The sequence below is a fragment of the Chenopodium album genome, chromosome 2 (assembly GCF_948465745.1).
Source record: "Chenopodium album chromosome 2, dcCheAlbu1.1, whole genome shotgun sequence".
Lineage (NCBI taxonomy): Eukaryota > Viridiplantae > Streptophyta > Magnoliopsida > Caryophyllales > Amaranthaceae > Chenopodium > Chenopodium album.
Genome location: NC_137835.1, coordinates 24,649,157 through 24,675,327, shown reverse-complemented (window position 1 = coordinate 24,675,327; position 26,171 = coordinate 24,649,157). Strand labels below are relative to the sequence as shown.

At 31.3% G+C, this 26,171-nt stretch overlaps 1 protein-coding gene across 1 annotated transcript in view; it reads left to right on the top strand.

Annotated features, from left to right (window-relative positions):
- The first annotated feature begins 8,741 nt into the window (after positions 1-8,741).
- LOC145597497 (protein SHOOT GRAVITROPISM 6-like) overlaps positions 8,742-26,171 on the top strand; it is a 48,061-nt gene continuing 30,631 nt past the window's right edge. The window contains exons 1-12 of the mRNA XM_081653682.1: positions 8,742-8,847; positions 8,971-9,061; positions 9,147-9,201; positions 9,303-9,434; positions 10,765-10,836; positions 15,123-15,213; positions 15,328-15,423; positions 18,871-18,949; positions 19,036-19,099; positions 19,415-19,518; positions 19,782-19,887; positions 25,653-25,742. Coding sequence (XP_081509808.1) covers positions 8,808-8,847; positions 8,971-9,061; positions 9,147-9,201; positions 9,303-9,434; positions 10,765-10,836; positions 15,123-15,213; positions 15,328-15,423; positions 18,871-18,949; positions 19,036-19,099; positions 19,415-19,518; positions 19,782-19,887; positions 25,653-25,742 — 1,020 coding nt within the window. The 5' untranslated portion in view covers positions 8,742-8,807. The remainder of the gene's footprint in view (positions 8,848-8,970; positions 9,062-9,146; positions 9,202-9,302; positions 9,435-10,764; positions 10,837-15,122; positions 15,214-15,327; positions 15,424-18,870; positions 18,950-19,035; positions 19,100-19,414; positions 19,519-19,781; positions 19,888-25,652; positions 25,743-26,171) is intronic.

The window sequence follows — 26,171 nt, the reverse complement described above, 5'->3', positions numbered from 1 at the left end:
AGGACCCAATCTATTAACTATTACTAAGGCAAAACATGCTGACATTATTAAGGGATTATGATTATACTTTTTCGAATAAAGAATATTGACAACTATTTTCAACAAATAATACTCCGTATCTAATTCTGTGCAACGCACGGGACTAAACTAGTTGTCCAACTAAGTTTTTTCCATGCATTAATACGGAGTATTGGAAAATAAGACAGATTATAAAATCAATTTGTTACTGGATATGAAATAAATATCTTGAAAAATTTGTAATATGACTGCAAAATTCTGTATATAGTTTGCATGTATTAACCAATTAGATAATACTTGACCATGGTAGAAGAAATCGTGTAAGAAAATAAATAATTGCCTAATTGTTATTTGTTAGAAAGAGCCTCCATAGTTCATACAATATACGAAGTATTAGATTATTAGAGAATATTTTTTAAACAAAAGAACACTAGAACAAATACGGAGTAATTTTAATTTGATCTGACATTTAAGTGATAGATTTGATAATATCATACATAACAACATATAGCTGTTTTCTTTGTTCCCAAATCCCAATCATTGATTAGTGCTAAAATTTAATGCACATAATTTGGAGTTTTGTATAAAATCCTTTCCCTAAGGCAAGCATCCTCTTGTCATCTTGTTCAGTATGATAGATTGTCAAAGAGTAATGTTAAATCTATATCAATTAAGGCAACAAAAAAATCCAATCCCAATATTTTTTTATTTAACGGATAGGATAAAATAAAATGCTTATTATTTGATCAAATGTCAAAAATTATAGTAGAAAGGCTACATTTACTTTATTAATCAAGCTTGGTTATGTTGATAATGGCATTAAACTACTTGCATCGTGGTTGGATAATATGAGAGGCGTGTTTGGTTCGCAAAGGGAAAAGAGAATAACATTAAGTATGAGCGAGATTGAGGAAAAATATAATGCAAAACCCTAAATCATTCTATGTTGTTTGTGTTTAATTTGCATAAAAAGGAAAGGAAAACCTAACTCCCACCCCCCCCCCCCCTTGCTTCCTTTGCTTCACTCTATAATAATTAGATCAACACCACTGCCATCCCTCCCCCCCCCCCCCCCATGCTTCCATGCTTTCCACCTATGTCACCCTTCCCCATGCTGCAGCTGACGCCCTTAACAGATGTAGTCTTCTTATTAAAAAAAAAAAAAAGTTATTGCATATCAAGGTATAGAGTAAGGGTGAGCATGGGTCATCATTATCACTATTGTTTCAAGTAACTAGCTAATAACCAATAACCAGGGTCGTCTTAAACATTTTCGGGGCCGTGTTCTAATCTTAAAAATAAGGCCCTTATAAAAAAAATACAATCTATCTATAACTAATACTAAAGTAGCAACCACTGATGTCATTATTTTCAAAATTGTACACGTGGCGATATCTCATGAAAAAATTTCCCGCTTAAATGCTATATTTTTTTTTTGAAACAAATGCTTATTAATTTTAAATAGGTAATAGCTACTTCTTTTATTTAGGTAATTAATTTAAAATTGGTACCTATTATTTTGGTAATTTATGTTGAGATTAGGTTTTTTTTTTTTTTTATAGGAATATTAGGTTGTTGGAGTCTTTATAAAAGTTGTTAGTATAGTTGAGGTCAATTAAAATGAACTTATGAACATTTGAACTCAAACAATATAACAACAAAATTTACAAAAATCCAAAAAAAAAAAAAAAAAAAACTGTGAAACCCGTGCATCGCACGGGTGCTAACCTAGTTATAATAATGAAAAAAATAAACTCTACGGAGTATTTTTTTTTTTCATCTCTTTATTTTTTTAATTACTATGTCAAGGAATATATTAATCTGGCAATCCAATCATTCAATTACAAATTGTTGAAAATGTTAACATTTTACATTTGTGCTTGAACTTTATGGGAATTACAATGCATTGATGGAGGTAATTAAGTTGTAGAAATCTGGTATAATTGTGTTAATTTAGCTCTGATTCGCGTGAATACAAGAAGTTAGAGGAAATAATTTTTTTTAACAATATATAGGGCTCCGAAAATGTTGGGCCCTCAATATTGCGAGGCCTTGTGCTAAGGGTCTGTTTGCACATGTCCTTAGCCGGCCCTGCCAATAACACTAATTAATAATGATTATACTCATGAGCCGAATGATATGTTCAGATACCAGAAATTCGGTTATTCGGATTTTCGGATTGATTATTGGGTACCTGTTGTGATATCTAAATAATGAAAATTTAGACTTTATAATTTAGAATTATGACATCATTCAACACTAATTAACAACAATTCACATGATCTTACCAAAATTTACTAATGATTCAAATTAGGTTATATTGGAATTAAAGACCCTCAAAACACGAAAATTTGATTTAACCACCAAAATCGTTAAATCTAACGCTTTAAAAAAATTTCTTCGATTTCCATGCCAAGAAAATGGTCTTTAGAGGGTAACTTTCAAACATTTGTTGATTATATTTTCAAAAAATATATATATATATATATATAATTTATAAAGTGCATTAATTTATATTTATTAAGGGCCTGTTCATATTTACTTATTTTCAGTTCATTTCAGCTCCAATCAGTTCAGTCCAGTTCAGTTCAGTTCAGCTCTAATCAGTTCAGTTCAGTTCAGTTCAGTTCAGCTCAGTTGTTAATTTTTTTGTTTTATATGTTTTAGCATATTACAACAACGACAATAATAATAATAATAACAATAATAATAATAACAATAATAATAACAATAATAAAAATAATAATAATAATAATAAATAATAATAATAATAATAAATAATAATAATATAAATAATAATAATAATAATAATAATAATAATAATAATAATAATAATAATAATAAAATAATAAAATAATAATAATAAAAATAAAAATAAAATTAATAATAATTATTATTATTATTATTATTTTAAATTATATTCGTCGTTCAAAATGGTCACATGTTTTTTTTATAGTTGAACTCATTGACAAAATGAGAGTACTACACAACAGTTACTAGCTTTCATAATCGGTTAGTTCTTCGTCTTCTTCTTCTTCATTAAGTTGCTCCATTACCTCGGCATTCCTCTGAATTGACTCCCATATCTGATCAGTTATTTGGTTTCGTACAATATCCATAGCTGCTTTTCTGTTATCATCGTACATAGTATAATCTTCTGTTGGTCCCATGACTTCAACTTGGTGCATGAATGGAATCCCTAGTTCATGTAAACGAACAAAATTGTGTAGAGTACAACAAGCAACGATTGACTACAGTAAAATATTGAAGAATACTTTTTATTTATATATATATATATATATATATTTAAAATATAATACACAAAAATTTAATAATTTAAAATATAATAATTTAAAATACATAGTTATTTTTAAAACACTTTTATATTTTTCACAATCCACTCTATATATATATATATATATAAAAGGAGACTAGCTCCCAACAGCCTCAGGACTTCCAAAGGCGTAAAGACAAGGACTAGGAGAAAGTTTAACTCTTTTAACAGAACTAATACATGGATGTAAACGGGGAATGGGGGTACAATCTTTAAAACATGCTGAACAATGCAAATGTGAGGGTTCCCAAGCTTCATCGTAGATCATAATCTTCAGATGATCAAGGTTGGCTCCTTTGCGCTTCTTGGACCTGTGATGCCAACCCCTGAAAAAGAAATTACCTTTCCTATTCTTCATTCTTAACTTGTGAGGCCTTCCATATTTCCTTTTCGTGACGGAGAACTCGAAAAAAGAGTGAGTGAGTGAGTGAGGGGATAACTAGTACTACATCGGATTCAAAAGCCATGGGGTCATCTTCATTTGAGCCTACGGATTCCACTTCCACAAGGTTAGTGTGGTTAACATCTTCCGCTGGCACATCACTCCCATCCTTTGTACTTAAGTCCGTGTTTCGATTAGCGCTGGGATTTCCAGGCCTAATATCATATTTGACCACTCTTGTGTTAGGGGGAGGCATGACCTTTTCCTTATGGTGTTTTTTTGTCGTTGCTCCTCTCACTCGAACACACCAAACTAGATGGCATCCACGAAGCATAAGGACCTTGTGTAACACCCCAATAATTCTCTCTTTAAACCTGTGAGGACCCTGAACAATATTCAAGAGAATTACTGGCGTGCTACCGCCACGTGTTCAAACGTTAAGGCTTTATCAGAAAATAGCAGCGGAAAAACTAAATCAGTTATAAATAAGTTTCAAAACCAACGAATGAAACCAAATTAAGTCATACAACTTGGAACCATTAAGGCCCTTATTCAAAACCCAATAAAAGTAGTAAGTGATTAAATTCAGTGTTCAAATAAATTCAAACCCAAAAGAAACAGTGTCGAATAAAATCGAATTAAAATAAATTCAAACTTGCAAAAGAAATAAAATGCAAACAACCAACTCTCTACTCAAGATCCCACAACCCTGATGAATGCTGCATGTGTAACAACCTGTGGTAATTCTGCTCCCCAATATTACAAGTGTAAAAATTGGATCGTCACAGGGTCATTGAAAGGCGAAGGCCATGACCAAAGAAAGACACACAAAGCACGCAATCAGCAAAGCTGAGTACATACAAGCTGCGAAATAAATTAAGAAATCCATAACATGCTACTAATAATCAATCATCATGCATCATTAAATTATAGACTCAACACACGACTCAACTATTTATATTACTAAGACTCCATTAATTAATAATAGGTAAATCATTATTTTTATTCATTGGATTACGCAATAGACAAGGTTGTCCAACCCATGCTCCATTTGGAACATCAATAAAAGAAAAACCCCATGCCTTCATTCGGAAACATCAATAAACATCCAACGACCACGGGCGCGACTCCGTGACCGTAGTTAGTATGAGATCTCACCTAAATCCTAGTTTTGAAAAATATTTGAAATAAGAGACTCGTAGATCAGACGGCCTCGAGAAAAGTACACGGCTAATACCCCATGTACCCCAACCCCTGATTGTCATTACTCCAGAAGTGCACCAATCCAGAGTTTTATTGCTCATCCATCTTGCACTTTACGTGATTTACAGGTTTAGACTTTGTGATGACTCATATGCATAACAATACAATCAATCCAATATCAATTCAATCAAGTAAAACAACTTTTCAATTTCAATTCTTGATTTATTAGTGGCAAGCAACATTTATTATTTATTCCTTTACTACCTCGGTGTATAAACACCTTGAGTGCATAAGGCACCCCAAAACCTTAACCTCGTCTTAGAAGACTTAAATTCTTCCTTTACTCATCCTGCTTGCATAATCATGAATGAGTAATAAATTAATCATTACACCAATCATATACCTTTGCCTCTAAGCGCACCTTGCATAATTAGAGCACAAATAATACTTGCAATATAAAATAGTGCACGTCATACGAAATTCACAATGTATAACCAAACAATTTAACTCAGTCATCCCTATACATGATACTAAGTTCTCGATCCGTCGTCCTTAAACATGCACCTAAAAGAAAGGTTCCGTAACTTGTACGTACCTTGAGCAAACGAATTGGTATGCCACTTTACTAACTAGAAATCACCTTCAATAAACTCCTCTCCTAAGCCAAATAATAACATCTCAATCAATACCCAATCAATCAAATTTACAGCAATACTAACTTACTTTAAAACCTTCAAAATCCAAATCAAACAACACTTTAAAACCTTCCCTTTAGTTAAAATTAAAGGCTTATATATAGTTCTTTAAATTTTCTTCATAAAAACCTTAAAATACACTCTTATACATGAAATTACAGCAAGTTCAAAGTCTAATAAAAATCTGAAAATTATATTAAAACTCCTAAAAATCTCCCTTTTTAATGGGTGATTAAACCATCTTTATAAAACATCAAAAGTAGTACTTAAAAACTATTTCCAACACTTAAAACTTCAATAAAAACATATATTTATGCTTAATTAACTTTAAACATAATTAATTTTATTAATCAAACTCAAGGATAATATTTTAAGTATAAAAAAAACTTCGTTAAAATCAAAAATTGCCTGAAAATCATATTTAGAGGCTGAATTTGGCCACGAGAGGGTGGTGCACACTACCAAAGGTAGTGATTCTTTTTTAAAACGTTGTTTCCACATGGAAAACACTATTTTTCATCAAAATCGGATGAATTCAGAATCTGATCGGGATTAAAACGGGATTAATATTAACGAACGAAAATCTAAAAATTAAAACACGAATCTACGTGTTCAAAATAATCTGGAATTAAGTTAAATTAATCAGTAGTTATAATCACCAAAATTTCAAAACATCATTACTATAAAAGCCCTAAATCAATTGTTCATAAAAACCCTAAAATCATGCATGATTTTCAATAAATTGAAACCCTAGGTTTATAATTCATAAAATATGAAATTTATAACATAAATATAATCTGAAATTTATAATCTTTATACCATTAAAATATAATTTGATACTAAAAATATAATCTTTATACTAAAATCAAAACCTAAAACAATTAAATTAACATTAAGCAAAATAATGAAACAAAGGAGGATGAAAATAAGACTAACCTTTTTGTGTGGGAAATTTTTGGAGATTCATGGGGTATTTATAGGAGAGAATTATTGTAGGGTAAAAAGAAAGATTGAGCCTCATAAAAATAATGGGTCGATTAAGTAAACAAATGGGTTAGGCTTGTGTGATTGGACATAAATTGTAGAATAAAGGTGCATAAAATAATTTGTTCAAATAATTTTCGACCCAGATTAATAATTTGAAACTTTTGAAATTAAATTATGAAAAATAACAAATAAATATTATAAATAAAATAAATTATCATTTATAAAATATTTAAAAATACGGGGGATTACACCTTGTGAGTCAGTAGGCTTGTGATTTTTAAGATGCCTCTCTCGAGTAGTCTTGTCCTTCATTTGTACAATCATCCATGAGTCAACAGATTTGTTCAAGAAATTTAAAGTCTTCCCTTGTTTGAGTTGCGAGTAAGACAAGGTGGTTAGTTTAAGAGATTGGTTTCTTTTCATTCTATTGGAGAAGTAGTGAAAATTCTCACGATCCTTTCCATTTGAGTGCCTTGCTTCTTGATTCATTGTAGGGAGGGAAGAGATTTCATCCTTATCTTCCAAAGGGGCATAAGAGTTGTGGGTTGGTATGGTGCTTTCTACTTCCATTTTACTAGCCTGATTTGTGGTTGGAAGGCAGCTAGTAACACCACTTTGATCCTCACTATGCGATGACGGGTTGCACACAAGGCTAACATGGGGTTCAATGGCCTTTCCCTTTTTTGTGTGAGTACAGTCAGTGAGGACAAAATTCTCGGCACCCCTCTTACCATTGGGTTTGCTAGCTTGACCACGTAGTCCGGTCAACCTTTCCAGCTCGCGGAGAATATCCTTATTATTTGGCTCTATCTTGGCTGCCTTGCCAAGATCTTCATACGCCTCTTCCAATTGGTAAAGTCTAATCTCTGCTAAGGCCCTTCTATAAAGAGCTTTAACATTGCTACCATCAAACTTTAAGACTAAGGAGCAAAGCTCCTTTGTTTGATTATAATCATGGACCTTAAGGGCACAAGCTGCAAGATTCAATTCCAAGACAATTGCTAGATTCCAGAGCATGACACTATCATCCACATTACTCGGTAAACCAAAGCAAAGAAATTTTAGGCCTCTATCGTACTTTGCACCGGCAGAGACAACCTCACCATTCTTAAAATGTACATTACCCTCATCCTTTAACCATTGAGCTTGACTATAGATATTACGGGAACAATTATTAAGAGCGAAATTAACAATAGTATCATCATAGTCATCATTCAAATGCATGACCATAAGAGCATCTATTAAAGGCTTGCAATACATAGTTAACTGACTGAAATAAAGAAACTAAGAAGAAAACGTTAAAAACGAGGAAATCATAATTAAGTACCGACGGAGGGGGCTTCAAGACCAGAAATCAGGTGGCTGCCGCTAGGGACCAGGCACCACATAGTCACCGCCGACAGTGTTCCCGGCAACCGCGGTCGGGACTCCACCCGAGAGAGCAAGGGAAGGCTAGGGGCGTTGGTTAATTAACAGCTCCGATGATGCCTTGGCGAGCATGAAGGGAAGAGGGGGGGTTCGTCGGCGATCGAGGAGCAAGCCCAACCTCTCCGACCGCCGGCGATCCGGGGGGGGGGGGGGGGGAGGCTGCTGGATGGAGAAAAACAGGGCTCGGTTTTGCGTTTGTTGGTTTTGGTGAAAAAGCGTGGGGCGCGTGAGGCTCGTTGTCTGGTTTTGGTACTGTAAAATCTAATTTGGGATCTACAATCCACTATATATATTATCATTAATTTTCATAAACATTTTCATATATTTTTATGCATTTTAATTTTTCAGTTCAGTTCAGTGCAGTTCAGTTCAGCTCCAATCAGTTCAGTTCAGTTCAGCTCCAATCAGTTCAGTTCAGTAAATATGAACAGACCCTAAGTGTCAAGGTAAATCTTTGTTTTTAAAGATAAAAGAAAGGAAAAATGTTAAAGTTTTAGTACACCTATTGAGTTTCAAGTTGATTCGAACAAGTACGATTCAATTCAAGCCAAGTTTAATCGAGTATTGATTGAGTTGATGTTTTGGTTGGCAAGGGTGTCATTTGACGATCATGCCAGGTAGATACGTACAATGACTAAAATTTAAGGAGTTTCTCAAATAGCATATGCTCCAAAATCCCAGTAACTATAAACATTCGCATAAACACACGCCAACTCAAAAAGCCTTGTTCGTCTTCCACCTCATTCTCTCCTCCATTTCAATGGCTTCTTCAACCTCCGTCACCTCAATTCCTGCTCCTGGTAAACTTCCTCCCTTTTTCCCCAATCTCAATCACTTTGTTCTTCTAATTTCAATCCTAAATTCTCAATTAACTGATCAATTTCTCCAATTTTTTTTTCAAATTTCTGCATGTTTTTCTCCAGAAGCTGTACAGGTTCTAGTAGCTTCTCTCGCTGATGAATCTTCCATTGTTCGAGAAGCTTCCATGGCTTCTCTCAAAGATGTTGCCGCACTGTACTACTTTCTCTCTCTTCAATTTTATTCAACTCTCTAGTTCAATTTTGCAAATTTGCTCAATTATTTCTCTCGTTGCTTGCAGGAATCCTCTTCTGGTGCTCGATTGTTGCGCCGCTGTATCGCGTGGCGGTCGTCGGGTAGAATTTAACACAAAATGTTGAACAATTGCCGTGATTCCGGCCTATTTCGGTTAAATTTGAGTGTATAATTGATTGTTTTGTTGAAAAAAAATGTGCAGAGATTTGGTAACATGGCTGGCTTATTCCAAGTGATGGCATTTGGTGTTAATGCTCTTAATAAAGAAGATGCTGACCATACTTATATGTCGAAGCTTTTGAAAATTGCGACTTCGGAAATGATCTCATCCAAGGTTAGCTGATCATTGAGAAGTATTTAAATCTTTTGTAATTCTGTAGTTATTTTGCAATTGATCAGTGTAATTAATTTCTTATCACAAATCTATTTGTAGCTTAATGTACTAAACAGTAGTTTTTGTGATCATTTGATAGCTGATTATTTCATTTTGATCATTGGATATGCTGTAGATTTGTTGAAATTTTACGAATTGCCACCCGAGAGTGGTTTTTCGGTTGTAAGATTGCCTAGCACTGGATGATTTTTATGTTCGTTAGTTTGGAGGTGTTTGTTTAGCTTTGATCTTATGGTAGAGGAGTTGTTGTGTTTAGGCGAAGAGAAAAAAAATCTACTTCATTAGTTGCTTGATCACTATGACATTATTAGGCTTGGATTAGCTTGTGTGAAGGAGTTAGAAACTATAATTTAAAAGGCTTTATTAATATTGTCTACAAGACTTGTTAATTCGAAATTGGACAAGAATAGCTAAAGTCTCTTGAAGTCACTGTAGGTAATGCAAGCTTATGTGTTAGATAAGGCCGGTGAGGGGTTTTGCACTGAGTTGAGAGGTTAGTCTATCTCATGCTGTTAGTTTCATGTGTGTGCCTGTCAAATTCTTTTGATTTATATTTTTTCACCGAGTGTGTGGATGATGTAAGAAGGGTTGGAGAGTAATGAATGCATTTTTTTTTTATATGGATATGTTTGGAAGGAAGGTAAATATAAATACAAAGAAGAGAATGGAAATATGAAAGGGGAAGGAGATCCGGTTTCCTAGGCTTGTAGTAAGCCAAATCCTTTGACAGATCAAAACATATGGAGGGGAAATTCAGGCTTTGAAAGTCCTTTACCATTTCCTTCACATTTCTTTCCAAACATACTATGGAGTTATGGCATGTTTGCTGTTAAAATTTATCTGTCATTGAGGTAGAGCTATTCAAACTTTCATGTTAAGAAGTTTGGTACTAGGCTTGGAAGATTCTTGGAGTGGTATTCTCAAGTCCTGTACCTTGGCTAATTTCATCCTTTGTGGGTGACCACGTTGACTTTTAAACGCTATGAAGTGATCTGGGTGCTAGTATTTTTTATCTTTGAAATTTTTTTATTAGATGTCAGTCTGTTTTGGACTGTTTGGTTAAAAAAAAGTAGGATGTAGAGACTATTGTGCAATTCATGATAATTTGAAAGAATTTTTTAACAGCTTTTTATTTATTCATTTATTTATTTTATCAGTATTGTTTACCTCTTTATTCAAAGAATATGAAGGTTGAGTTTCTGTTTCTATGTTCATGTCATATGTGTGCGGCTTCAAATTGACAGATCACCGGGAAATTAATTTATTTCAGGAACTCAATACAGACTGGCAGAAAGCTGCTTCAGGGTTGCTTGTTTCAATAGGTTCACATTATCCTGATCTGGTAACTCTCTTGATTTGAATAGCTCTGTCACATGATGACTTGTTATCATGTTTATTTGGTAAATATTGAAGTTTTTGGCATAAAATGTAAACTTTTAATAAAGGGGGTTGGATAAGGAAGGTTTGAGAATGTGAAACGATCTCAAACATTTGCACAAGCCATTTTAAACCTTTTTAAGAGTCTTTTTCTCTTTATACATTAGTTACGTGAGGGGAATGCAAGTCTTTTGATTTTATCAATCTCTTTTTTCCAGAGAAACTATTTGAATAGAAGCAGGCTGCTGTACCATACCCTTTATGTATCAGTTAGAACGTCTCCTTTCACCTATACTCATAACAGCATAGATGTGTTTTGTTGTTTATACCCTTTGTGCTAGTAGAGTTTTGAGCAGAGGGTTATGCAACTGCATAGGTATTCTGAGCAGTTTTTTGGCCATATGCATAGGGTTGACGACTTGACGTGAAGCATGAGGCTTGAAAAAGTCTATCTTGAAGGTCCTAAACCATGTTAATTAAGAACTAAATTTTTTTTTTTGATTTGATAAGGATTGGGTTAGGATGACTAACCATTGTTTTTTTGGGATACTTCTTTCTTTTTGCCATTTTTTCCCACCGCTAATTCTCATATTGCCTCTCTAACAGGCTATTACATTAATGACATTTATGATTGTATTAATTTCAAAATACTATGAGGGTCTTTTCAAGTCATATTTAGAAGGTCTATCTTTTAAGTCTGTTCTACCAGCTGGAGAAGTCGTCTTTTCAAGTCATATTTAGAAGGTCTATCTTTTAAGTCTGTTCTACCAGCTGGAGAAGTCATTACAAGGAAGTTTGGAAGGTTATCAATGTTATGAGATATGAGGTGTCATCAAGTCTGGTTTAATTTGACATTGTATACTTCCATTGTTCTTGTGATTTTTTGAGGAAGGAAGTTACAATATTTCTTTCTGGAATCTTTTGGATATGAGAGTGGTTTGGAGATGCTTAAAGTCCTTTTTTGACATATTTTTTTGTGGAAAGAGCTGGACTTACACTAGGATTTAGAAACATCAAATCCATTAGCATTTGGGAAGAGGATCTATGTAAAATTTCTATGGCTTAAGAAAATCGTAATTGGTGGAAGAATATCCACCTACCAATGAATGTTTGTTGCTGCATAAAGACAAGGCTTATGATGATCTGGGTACTTTTCAAGGAACATTCGCTTTCTAAGGAAATGGAGATAGTGGATGCACTTTTGTGATTCCAAAGTCCCCTTTTGAATGTTGCTAATTGAATTTACATTCGCTTTCCTTTTTTTCCCTTGATTATTCTTTTCACAAGTTAGTAAGTAAAGCGCCGACATGGCAGTTGGCACCACTAATTGATGCTTCTGCATAAAGAGACTCCGTTATCAACATTTATAATAGTTATTTGCTCTTTTTTGATGGTAGTGCTTCTTTCCTCCCCTTTTTTTCAGACGTAATGAGAGAATAGTTTAGCTGACTTCTTATCTTTGAAACAATATTAGTTTCCACATGAGTATATAGAATCTTCTGCTGGTAAAATCAGTTGGTATTCTTGTCGCAGACTAAGACTCCGTTCTCTTCATCTTATTGCTGAAATAAAATTATTTTTACTGAACGAAAATTATTTTTATTAAACTGAATTAATTTTATTGAACTTAAATTATTTTACTGATTCTCGGTTTAACTTCATTAAAATTATTGATTTTTACTGAACTGTTTTTTTTTATTTATTTATTTATTTATTTTTATTTTATTTTTTTTAATTGAACTAAAACTAATTTTACTGAAATAAACTTATTTTTATTGAACTGAATTTATTTTTATTTAATATTATTTTTTTAAGGTGAAGAGAACAAAGCTTAAAGATTCTTGTTTAGTTGTTTCATCCAAAAGAACAAGCATGGCTACAAATTTTCTGTGAATAAGTTAATTTATCATGTCATGGCATATTCTGGCTGGATATATGATTTCTTTGGATTAAGATTGATATGCTAAGATTTAATTGTGATTTTTGTTCATTTTTTTTTTTTCCAATCAAAGATTATTTGGTAGTCTTTGTAGTAGGCATCGTTCTTTCTTTTCTTGTCACATCAGTAGTTGAATGCAAATACTACCTCCATTTCATATTATTTGCAATGATTTGACATAAAGTGTGAGTTGAAAATGTTGAGTTGAAAATGTTTAATCACTGAAAATAATATGGAATGGAGTTAGTAATACTTTTTTTTTGCTGCCAGTGCCACCTTGTAAATTAATGATACCTCTCGCCAATTGTCATGGATGATTATATGATACAATTCAGAATGCTAAGGCACAAGTAATCATTTGTATTAAGCCTCAGATGGAGATATAGGCATACTTGTATGCACAATTTTCACTTTGCCTTTTATTATGACACTGATGATGGGTAGGTATATAGGAATACATTAACGCATTTACTGGTTCAAATTGTTTCATACTGGACACAAAATTAAATATATGATGCTAAAAACCTTAATTGGTGTACCTGAAGTCTTACATAAGGCATCCGCTTCATATGTGGGACCAAGTTTCAATAACAGGGGAGAGGGGTTGTTTCGGTGAGCGGTGGTTGTTTGGAGGGCTGTTGCGGCCGAGACCGGAGGAGGGAAAGGGAGGAGGTGGGTTTAGATCGGAGGAGGGAAAGGGAGGAGGTGGGATCACCGGCACCGGGGGAATATTTGGGTACTGGCAGCCGGCACGGGAAAGGGGAAGGGTGGCTGATGGGGAGGGGAGAGGGGCGGCAGTGGTTGGTTGGTTTTTTTTTTTTTAAAAAATTTTTTTTTAGGATGTTTCTACAACGGTTGTTTGAAATATGACTACCTTATTATTTTAATGATAAACAATATAAGCGATTCATTTTTTCACACTATAAATTGGACACAATTAGTATTCTAATTTCTACAATGTAAATATAATTTTTGAAAATTTTAATCCAACATAAAATAAATATTTTTCGAGAAACTATAAAATAAGAGTAAAAATTACATAAATAAAACTAAAAATTTGATAAATTAAAAAAAAATGTTGATAATAATATTTTATAGCAAAAATAGAGTAATATAATTAATTACTTGGATAAAAATGCATTAATTATGAACTATATAATTATTAAATATTATGATAGTCATATTTCAAACGACCACTATAGAATTTTCAAATTTTTTAAGTTTAAAGTTTTTTCTTTATTTTTTTAATAAAATAAATGATTAAATAATTAGATAATGGGCCCCACTAACAGAATATCTAACGGAAGTTAGACGGAGGTACCAAAGCCTATATTTGTGACTTTGATGGGTACCAAAATAAAAGTAAATTTTAAATGGGTACGAAAATTCAATTAGGGTCATTTTCGAGGTACCAAAATTCAAAATTTCCTAATTAATAACTAACCGTGTTACATTAAAAACTAATAATCGGCACCAAATCTGTAAAGTTGACTCAAAACATCAAATGGAGGATAACACTTAATTCATGATGTTAATTGTTAAATGACTTAAATCTAACAATCAATGCAAATTATAAAATTAATATTGCCAAACGTTTTAATTGTATGGCATTCAAATTGAGCAGCAATCATTGTACATTAATCAGTATGTTTTGATTGTTTGTGTGGGCGTGTGTGCGCACATGCATCAGCGCGCATGTGTGTATGTTTAACGCTTCTAATAAAAAAGGTAGAAGACCGCAAAACTATTTGTTTGACAAACTGAAAGTACAACCTACTAGAAGGTTCTAATAGAATTGGAGCCACTTGCTTACCTCTTCTCATCTAAGTAAGTAAATATTTCCATACGAATTTTCGTTTCTGTTTTGATACAAAAGGTTCTTTTTATTCTTTTAGAAATCAAATAATAAGGGTTGCAACTTCCTAGAGATATAGCAAGTTTCATCCAATTAAATGATCGATAACATGCTTTTAAATCCCTCACTAGGAGGTTACCATTGTGTTAATGTATAGCTAATATTTTGAAAGGTTTTCCTTACTTTTGAATTGATTTGTAAAATTTAATTCATCAGTTTCCCTCTTTTGTAACTTTTCTTATTTTGTGGAATATTAATTTTATTTCTTAGCGAATATTTTATTCCTTGTTTCAGTATTTGCCTATTTTTATTTACATAACTTGTGTTCATAGACAGTTGAGGGTGTGAGAATTGTAGGCGACACAAGCAAGAGATGCTCCTTCGTTGTCGTTAGTATATAGACCTTACCTTTACTGGGATGTTTCTTACTTTTATTTTTTTGAATTTTGATCGGCAGATGATGGAGGAAATATATACTCATCTATCCGGAGCTAGCTCAGCTTTACCAGCTATGGTTCAGATACTTGCTGATTTTGCAGCAGCTGATGGTTGGTCATTCTTATTTTCTTTTTGGTACTTTTGATAAGCAAATTATATAATGGTTCTCTGGATATGTCAGCCAACTCAAAGCTAATGATTTTTTCTTTTTAATGGAATTCAAGCTTTGCTGTTCACACCACGCTTGAAAGCTGTACTTTCACGAGTTCTTCCCATTCTTGGTAGTGTAAGAGATATTCATCGATCAATATTTGCCAATGGTATTGTCCAAGCTCTGTTTTGGTGATGAACTGTCCACCTTATTATTATTATTATTATTATTATTATTATTATTATTATTATTATTATTATTATTATTATTATTATTATTATTATTATTATTATTATTATTATTATTATTATTATTATTATTATTATTATTATTATTATTATTATTATTATTATTATTATTATTATTATTATTATTATTATTATTATTATTATTATTATTATTATTATTATTATTATTATTATTATTATTATTATTATTATTATTATTATTATTATTATTATTATTATTATTATTATTATTATTATTATTATTATTATTATTATTATTATTATTATTATTATTATTATTATTATTATTATTATTATTATTATTATTATTATTATTATTATTATTATTATTATTATTATTATTATTATTATTATTATTATTATTATTATTATTATTATTATTATTATTATTATTATTATTATTATTATTATTATTATTATTATTATTATTATTATTATTATTATTATTATTATTATTATTATTATTATTATTATTATTATTATTATTATTATTATTATTATTATTATTATTATTATTATTATTATTATTATTATTATTATTATTATTATTATTATTATTATTATTATTATTATTATTATTATTATTATTATTATTATTATTATTATTATTATTATTATTATTATTATTATTATTATTATTATTATTATTATTATTATTATTATTATTATTATTATTATTATTATTATTATTATTATTATTATTATTATTATTATTATTATTATTATTATTATTATTATTATTATTATTATTATTATTATTATTATTATTATTATTATTATTATTATTATTATTATTATTATTATTATTATTATTATTATTATTATTATTATTATTATTATTATTATTATTATTATTATTATTATTATTATTATTATTATTATTATTATTATTATTATTATTATTATTATTATTATTATTATTATTATTATTATTATTATTATTATTATTATTATTATTATTATTATTATTATTATTATTATTATTATTATTATTATTATTATTATTATTATTATTATTATTATTATTATTATTATTATTATTATTATTATTATTATTATTATTATTATTATTATTATTATTATTATTATTATTATTATTATTATTATTATTATTATTATTATTATTATTATTATTATTATTATTATTATTATTATTATTATTATTATTATTATTATTATTATTATTATTATTATTATTATTATTATTATTATTATTATTATTATTATTATTATTATTATTATTATTATTATTATTATTATTATTATTATTATTATTATTATTATTATTATTATTATTATTATTATTATTATTATTATTATTATTATTATTATTATTATTATTATTATTATTATTATTATTATTATTATTATTATTATTATTATTATTATTATTATTATTATTATTATTATTATTATTATTATTATTATTATTATTATTATTATTATTATTATTATTATTATTATTATTATTATTATTATTATTATTATTATTATTATTATTATTATTATTATTATTATTATTATTATTATTATTATTATTATTATTATTATTATTATTATTATTATTATTATTATTATTATTATTATTATTATTATTATTATTATTATTATTATTATTATTATTATTATTATTATTATTATTATTATTATTATTATTATTATTATTATTATTATTATTATTATTATTATTATTATTATTATTATTATTATTATTATTATTATTATTATGGTAAACAGCTATTAGTCCTCTTAATGGTCTGTTTTTACGTTCTTAATAAAGCCGCTAAATCATGGAGAACCCTAATTAGGATTTGTGTTGGATCTGTGATGCTTGGGCTTTACAGTTCCACCTTCCATTGTTTCATATATATTTGTCAACATATACTGGATTTCTGATATAGCTACATCATGTAAGCTTGAAAGGTTACAGCGTCCAAATATTGCTAGGAATTGTTTTTCTTGGTGAATATAGTAAATGTGAGATAGACTCAGTAAAAGTTTGTGTTGAAGAATTTGGGTTTTCCAGGTTACACATGAGAAGTTTGGGCAGGGAGGGTGGCTTGAAACCCAACTTGGCAAAACTTAAGTGTTTGAGCTTAAAGTTTCAATGAATTGAATCCTATTTTAGGAGAGAGAATGACTATGTTTGAGCAAAGAACACGTCTTTAAGAGGAGATATAGAGAAACAAAATTGAATACCTTTCAAATTCTAAGGCTGAATAATATAATATTTGATAGAAAAATTTGTTACAATTTGTGAAGACCTATGTTCTTTTAAATAAGCAAATGATTGATCATATCCGTATTTGTGTACTAGTAAAAATTATAGTACCTCCGTTTCTTATTGTGTGCAACAAAAGGGTATTATTTGTGAGATATAAAATATTCTTTTGTTGCACATAATAAGAAACGGAGGTAGTATAAAAGTTGATTTATTGAAAGTATTTTAAAAACATTCTAACAAGATCCTACATAACTATGTTTTTTTCCTATATATCAATGGGAATTCGTGATCAAAGTTAATGAATTTTGACTCCAAAACAGGAAATGCAACAAACAATATGGATAGGGGTTAATTACTTGTACTATTAGTGATTTTGTGATAAATATCCCACATTACATTTAGGAGTATTGTTAAATGCTTATACATGACCCTATAATAGAGCAACCAAGCTTTTTTTTTGGAAAAAAACATTATGTCGCAATCAAGATTGAGAGTTGTACTAGGATGAGTGACCACCTGGGAAATGGTTTATGTAGCCGACCCCACTTGTAGGATTAAGGCGTTCAAGCAAGCAAATGTAGCAATCAAGATTATCACTTTTTTTGTAATTATGTGCAACAAAGGCCTTGACACGGGCTCTTAGGCAAAAATTGTTTGTGTGAGTGCTAAATGGAGAGAGAAAGGTATAGATGCATATGATGAAGAGAGAGATAGAAAGAAATGACAACTTAAAAAGGAAAGAAAACAATTGTTGCACATAATGTGTAACATCCTTTTTCAGTAAATGTTGCACATAATATGAAACAATGGTAGTAGAAATTTAACTTTTCTCATCATGCAATGGTGCTCAAGAATCAGTTAAATACAGTTGTGTTAAATAATAATAAAAAAAATATGAATGTCTCGTTCTGGCTAGGACATGAACAGTGATTTGATCTATCAACTGCTTTATAAGACTCTTGATCTTTAAACATTCTTATGGTTCATCTATGATTTTCTCTTTGCTTGAAAACCTAGCCTAACATAAAAGCTGAAAAGCAAGGAACATTGTGGATATTTCCTTTATGTTCTATTTCCTGTATTTGTTTGCTGCATTAGGACACTCAAACATGTTATTCTGAGACATTTTATGCTGTGTATCCAGCCTTCAAGTGTTGGTGTCAGGCTATATCACAATACAGCATTGAGTTTCCCTCTTTTGAAGTGCTTGACGCAGATGTCATGTAAGATCAAATTGTTCATTTACCAGTTGTACTCTATATGATATTGGTTGATCATCTGATTGATGAGCTGTTCTTGTGTAGTGCAGGTCATTCTTGAACTCAGCCTTCGAACTTTTCTTAAGAGTTTGGGCATCTTCGAGGGACCTGAAGGTTCCTGGGCTAATACTTAAACTCTTACTCATTTTTCTTCTCTTAACTAATACTCCCTTCATCCCACGTAGTTGTCCGCCTTTCCATTTGTGACTAGCAACATTGTAAATTCTGAAATTTTTAGTGGACATCTTCAGTGGCATAGAGGGAGTAATTGGTTTGATTTCTATGTTTTAATAATAAGTTGATAACTTTAGGTTTTTACTCATCATTAAAACATAGAAATCATTAAAACTTTGGCAGTTTTATAAGATGTCCACTGAACAGGGTTTTAAGTATATTTTTTTTTTTCAAAACTTATGACTCTTTTGTTAGGTACGAATGTCAACTGTGGAAGCTCTAGGTCAGATGGTTGGTTTGATCACTAGACCACAACTTAAAACAGCCTTACCTCGACTTATCCCAACAGTGTTGGACCTGTAAGTGCTATGTTTACTTTAATAATCCAACTGATGTAAATCATTCTGCTGGCCATGCTGTTGATCTTCATATTTGCTGCCTTCATATAGTGCTATGGTTAAGGTTATGTCATGATAATTTGCAACTTGTTTGACAAACCTGTAATGCCTTCTTTATGTGGGGGGAAATAGGTTAACTAGAAAGCTTAAGCTATTTCACAAGGGGTTAGAAACCATTATTAATTATGATTTGGCTCTATTCTCGTGGTTAATGTGTTTACCAGGTGCAAGAAAGATCAGGATGTTGCTTATGTTACTACATGTAGTCTCCATCATCTCCTCTACGCGTCTCTATTGTCGGAGACTGGCCCTCCGTTACTTGAATTCGAGGTGAGGCCTGCACATTCTATTTTTAGAAAACTACTTCGGTTCCTAATTTATATGTTTATCAATAAATGACTGCGTAATGCACACCACCGAAACAGTAATGGAAAATCTCCAACAGTATACAAAGAGGAAATGCTCAAAAGAATTGGGGAAAAAAAGCTTTTGCCAACTAAGTACTATAGAAAACTGCCAACAGTATGCGTCTTGAATTATCATGTTATATAAGCGCAATTTGAAACTATAATAATGTCATCAATGAATCTGGGTTTTCTACTACTTATTTTAATAATCCAGTTTATTTCGGGTGTTTCATGGGTTGAAAGATGTGCAAGAAGGGTAGCACATATTTCACATGTTCTGCCAGTGGTTAATTGTTGAACTGCTGATGTACTTTTATAGCATGTGGAAGTTTACTAGGAATTTCTTCCTTGTTTGCAGAAAACTAAAAGGAAAATTTGTCAAAACTAAGCAAACCTTTGTCTAGTCTTCCCAAAATAAGCAACCCTATTGATTAACTCAAAATAAGTTGACTTTTAAAGTGTTTTCCGTACATAAGTCAGTTGACCTACAACCTTCTCAACAAGTCACTTTAAAAAAAACATTATAATTTCAATTAATAAAAAAAATTAAAAACATAAACTCCTACCCCTACTGCAAACTGCCCCCGCCACCCTCACCCCCACCCCTTCCATAGTGCCAGCCACCACACCATTGCACACCAACCAGTCAGCCGGCACCCACTCCCCACCAGCGACCCCTTCCCACCACCATCCATCTCTCCTTCACCTTCCCCCAACACCAATAACATCCACCCAATATCAGCCCCTGTTACTCTACCTGCCACCAATTCTAGATTCACAACATCACCAATAACCATCACCCCACAAATTCATAACCAGTGACTGCCTTCTCACTCCACAATGCACAACAAACACCAGTGAGCAGCCCCTAAATCCCACCAATACCGGCAGAAACACCGACAACAACCAATTCAAAACCACATGTAGCGCCTAACTGTCCTCCATCAGCCCAAAAATCACACCTTTCCACCATGCCTAACATTGAGCCACCACCCTCCACCATCATTGCATAACCAACAACAACAATTACTCTTATCGCCACTTCTAAACCGTCGGAATCAACCATTAAATCACACTCCTAAAATTGACAACAACAATTAGACAACGGTATCAACTATTTAACATTTTAACCACAGTTCGAAAACTAGATAGGCGCGGCCAAGTGCGTTAGGGGAAGGAGGAGATATGGGTGGTGGTGGGAAGCGGTTGCCGGTGGATGGAGGGGGGATCTGACGGGGGAGTGGACGGTGGCTGGCACTTTGGCAGGGGTGGGGCACTTCTGCGTGGGGGTAGGGTTTTTGTTTTATTTTTATTTTTATAATTAATTTAAATTATTAATAATATTAATTAAAATTTTAAAACCAACCAATCATTAGATAACACGGGGCATTATCAACCAAACAACCTGTTAACCCTAAAGTCAATCAGTCTTTACTCATTTTTGGAATATACCTTATAAAAGTCGACTTATTTTGATTTTATCAATAGGTTTGCTTATTTTGGGAAGACGAAGCAAACGTTTGCTTATTTTTGACAAATTTTCCAAACTAAGCCTAACAGGTGTTTCCATACCTTGTTGATTATAGTTTCGATAGCTAGCTTCTAGTTATATTATCTGTTCTTTGGGAATTGTTTAACACTTCAATAACACAAGTCGGTTATCTGAAGAATACAAAATATGTCTTGATTGTAATTGAGGAATGTTATGAGTTTGAGATAGTCTTCATAAACTATTGCTTATATTTACATTTGTGATTGCTTTGATATAATAATCATATCTTTATATTATCATGTGAGTGACTAGCTCTTTAGCTTCTTATTTAAAGATAATTCCAAAGCTATCTAGAATATTTCATATATAAATAACCAGGCTCTTAACTGAAGCTTAAAAAGATCAATAACAATTTTGGATGGGCTTGATGCTTGAATTGAGCTGAATTAGATTTTTCCTAAATTAAATTTTCATCAGTCATTAGTAATAACGGTTCATGTAGCCGACCCCACTTATGGGATTAAAGCTTTGATTGATTTGTTGATTTAATATTAACGGTTCAGAATTTGAAAATTTGAACACTATCTATTGGATCAAGAAAATGTTGACAAATTCAAGATCTCAGTGACTTGAATTTCAATAATCAAGAATCAAGAATCAATAATCAAGAATTTGATTATAGCTAATTCAACATAGTTGATGGAAGTTAAATTTTTTTGATGGAAGCCATACATTTCTTTTATTTTGGAAAGAAAATAAATGCCATGACTGAAGGGTGAAATACTTTGTGGTAAAGATGGATTGATGGCTGGAGATGTGTGATGGTGGCCAGTGGGGGTGATGAATATTGGATGAGTCACTGATGTTATATCATAGAGCAGCCTCATAAATAGTGTTGTTTTGGGTCATTGTTGCTGTTGATTTCCCCATGAATGTTGGCTCATTGTTGTGGAGTTATTACCCAATCATAAGCAAGAATGAAAGAGAGACGGAAGGTGTTGTTCAATAAGAGGGGCATCCAAAGGTAAGGATATAAGTCATTGCCTCATGGGAGCAGGAAGGATGATGGGTGGACGAGTTAATGAAACTTTAGAATTTTTATGCTTTGGACAAAAAACATTATTCCACAAGAAATATTAGTAGTTTACTGTTTTTATGATTAAGGTATTCTGTTTAATGTGGGCTCTTATTTCTTACACATTTGCCTCTTCACTTGCACCAAGAAATGATTTAGAATAGAAAAAAGTAAACGGAAAAAATGGCATACAAACAGTATTGTTTGTGAAAGTATAAATGATTTATAAAAATAATAATTTATAAGTGGTTAAATTAAATAGAATTATTCCAAAAAAAAAAAAAATTGAAAAAAAAGAAAGTGGGTAAATCAAAAGAAAACAACAACAACAATGCCTTAGTTCCAAATTGATTTGGAGTCGGCTAACATGCATCATCATAAGGAATTGTACGATACAAAGAAAAAGACATAATTAAATCACCATTTAAAAGAGTTTGAAAAAAAGGTAAGTAAAGGAAATAACATTTAAGAAAAATTAGGGGAATTTTAAAAGAGAACCAAGAATAAAATTCATGAAAGTTTTAAAAGAGTGGTTAAGACTTTGAAGTAGAAGACATAAAGGTTTGAGAAAACTTTAGCAAGGGAAAATAGTACAGTTCATTAAACATTAGTGGGCTAAAGGTAAGATTAAACACGAAAATAAATTTAGAAAGTATATATAATCATGACATGCTGATGACGTGAATTTCTCCCTCTACACATAAATTAAAAGAAAACGAAGGAAGTATTTGATTTTTATAAATTCTGATGACACGTAGTGTACGAAAATTTTGTAAAAAGACAACTAGGACAAACACAATAGAATTGGGTGCAACACCCTAAGTTAACATAAGCCCACTAGTAGATATTGTCCTCTCTACAAAAATATGTGGGCTTATGTACACTTGGGGTGTGTTACATATGGTATGACCAATGTATAAAAAGGCTAAGTTGCAAGGCTAAAGCTTTTCGGTATGACCCATTTCAATGTCTTGTTGTGCATTTGGGACACATGCTTCTTAAAGGAAGGAAGGAGGCGCCTCCTACATCGGAAGCTGAGTAGAACAAATCCTTCCTTATGTGGGGGCTAATACCTTAACCTAGCCGAGGCTTTTTGGGTCAACAAAACAAAATTTTGCCGGCTTAGCTTAAACAAGACAATATCTACTAGCGGGTTCATGTTCATCTAAGCAGAATAGCTCTCCAGCGATGGAAGTTGAGGATATTAAAGACTAATTAAGTAGAGGCCCTAGTGGGCTTAGGTACACCTTATAGATGATATCAGGGCCTATTCTGGTGCCTTGTTGTGCTTTAATTGTGTTGCGGACGCAAGTTCTTTGAAGTATAGTAGATTGTGCCAATGGCTTTCCAATATTGGAAGTTGAGTGCTTTCCTTAGGGGGTTGATACCTCAACCTAATAGAGGCTTTTTAGGTAGGATATACCATAGAAGGAATATCTACTAGTGGGCTCATGTTCTCCTAGGTGGGTGTTACTATGAGGCAGTCCAAAAAGGAAATTGGATTTGACTCAAAGGTAACCTAATAAAAACCTAAACTAACATAATCTATATGACATCTCTATATTCAAGGACTTTGCTGGGTGATATAAGGCTCATGAATGATGTGCTACATACTAGTTTTGTGTCAATTTTGTGCGGATTTGTGCTAAGGCTGTCATGGCCCCGTCTATAACTAACAATCCTGCCATCCCACAATAAACTTTTCACTATGACTATATGCACTATTTACATGCGCATTGACCAATATACAAAAAGTGCAATTATTAAAATTTTGTTGGATTATTCTCTTACTCTTTCTAGATGTTTTCAAATTATAAATTTCTGTTAAATTTGCTAATGATTAATTATTGATATCAATGGTCAAAGTTTGTTGGCAAATGTGCCCAAACTGTGATGGAAGGAATACTGAGTACAGTTCAACTACACAATACGTGACAATTGAGAGTATTACTGTTTCTACTATGTCTCATAATATGTGCTACAAGTGGAGAAGCCTGTACTCATTGAGTAGAACTTTCATGACATAGAATGGTTTTGTAGGCAACCCTTGATCAACGGTTAATTAACCAAATTGGCTATAAAAAAAAGACCGTTAACTAGAATTTGGTAAAAAAAAAAAAAAAGAAAAACAATTCCGGAGAATTTGGTGAAATTTTTTTACCCCATGCAACAACTTGGTAAAAAAAAGTTATCTTAGACAACATTTGGCCCTAAAAATCAAAAGTTTTCTGGCGAACTACTCGTGAATGCCTAGTTTGATTTGTTTTGGTGGTTTTATTTTAAATAATTTCCCCCATTTATTTTTTCCTACCCTTATCTGGAAATCAGAAAGTTGGAAAAAAAAAAAAGGTTTAGATGTTATTTTCCACTTAATTTTCCAACCTATCATCAGGAAATAAAAGGGATTGGAAAAAAATTGGGAATTTTGATAAAAAGGGAATGGAAACTAATTGGAAAATTTAAAATGGGAAAAATAAGTTTTAAAAACACTTAACGAAATAAATTGGGCTTTTTGAGGAGTTTGTCGAAGAAAAATACTTCCTCAGCTTTTTAATACTTGCAACACACCTTTTTTCACGGTTAAGAAAAGTGGGTCTCATGTGATTTAAAACACTTAATATGGAGGAGAGAGATTGTTAAGAGTATAATTTAGAGATAGAGATAGTACAACTTTTGACAAACAATACTTTCCCATTATAGTGTGTTGCAACTATTGTGACATTTCTATTTTAGGGAATTGTTGCAACTATAAAGAAATGGAGGAAGTATAATTTTTGTCCAAGCTTGAGTTTATTTATTTATTTATGTTTTTAAAACCAAAACTTTGCCGGAGTTAAATTTTATTTTTTACCAAATTTTATGCTGGAGTTATTTTGTTTTAATTTTTCCCCAAATTTTTGATAGGGGTCATGTATTTTAACCAATCTAATCAATTGGCCCTTGATAAACTTATTGAAATCCAGCTAGAATGGAAAGAAACTGGATTACAGGAATATTAAATATTTTTAGTTGTAATTATATATATTTTTTGGTATGCACCTGTAGCCGGGTACCTTTACATAACCTGATTCAATTACATAATATATATTTTCTGTCTGACGATTAATTTTCATGTCTGCAGGAACTTGTCGTTGTCCTGTCCACTCTTCTTCCAGTAGTGCTCATGAACAATGATATCAAAGATCAGCCAAAATTTTCTGTTGGGTTGAAGGTTCTTCCCTTTCTCTCCATTCTCTTGTATAAACTATGATATTGCTCTGAAATTCTTCATGGATGAGTGTATACTTTGTGAGAGTGCATTTATTTAATTCTGTGTATCTTTTCCCTCTTTTTTTTTTTTTTTTTTTTTTTTTTTTTTTTTTTTGTGTGGTCGTTGGGAGGGTTGTCTTTTTCTTGGGTGTAGGGGTTTCCTTAGCTATATAGAATAACCTTCCCTTTATTTTTTTTTTTTTTTTTTGGAGGAAATATAGAATAACCTTCTTTATTGTATTTTAATTAATTGTTCATAAAAGTTTCATTGCAACCAATGATTTAGTTGTTTACTTGAAATTTTGCATATATCCTGAAAAACTGAATCAGACAATTGTGACTTTTGATACATGCTGCATGCATCATCTTTAATTTTTTTGTTGAGCTTGGA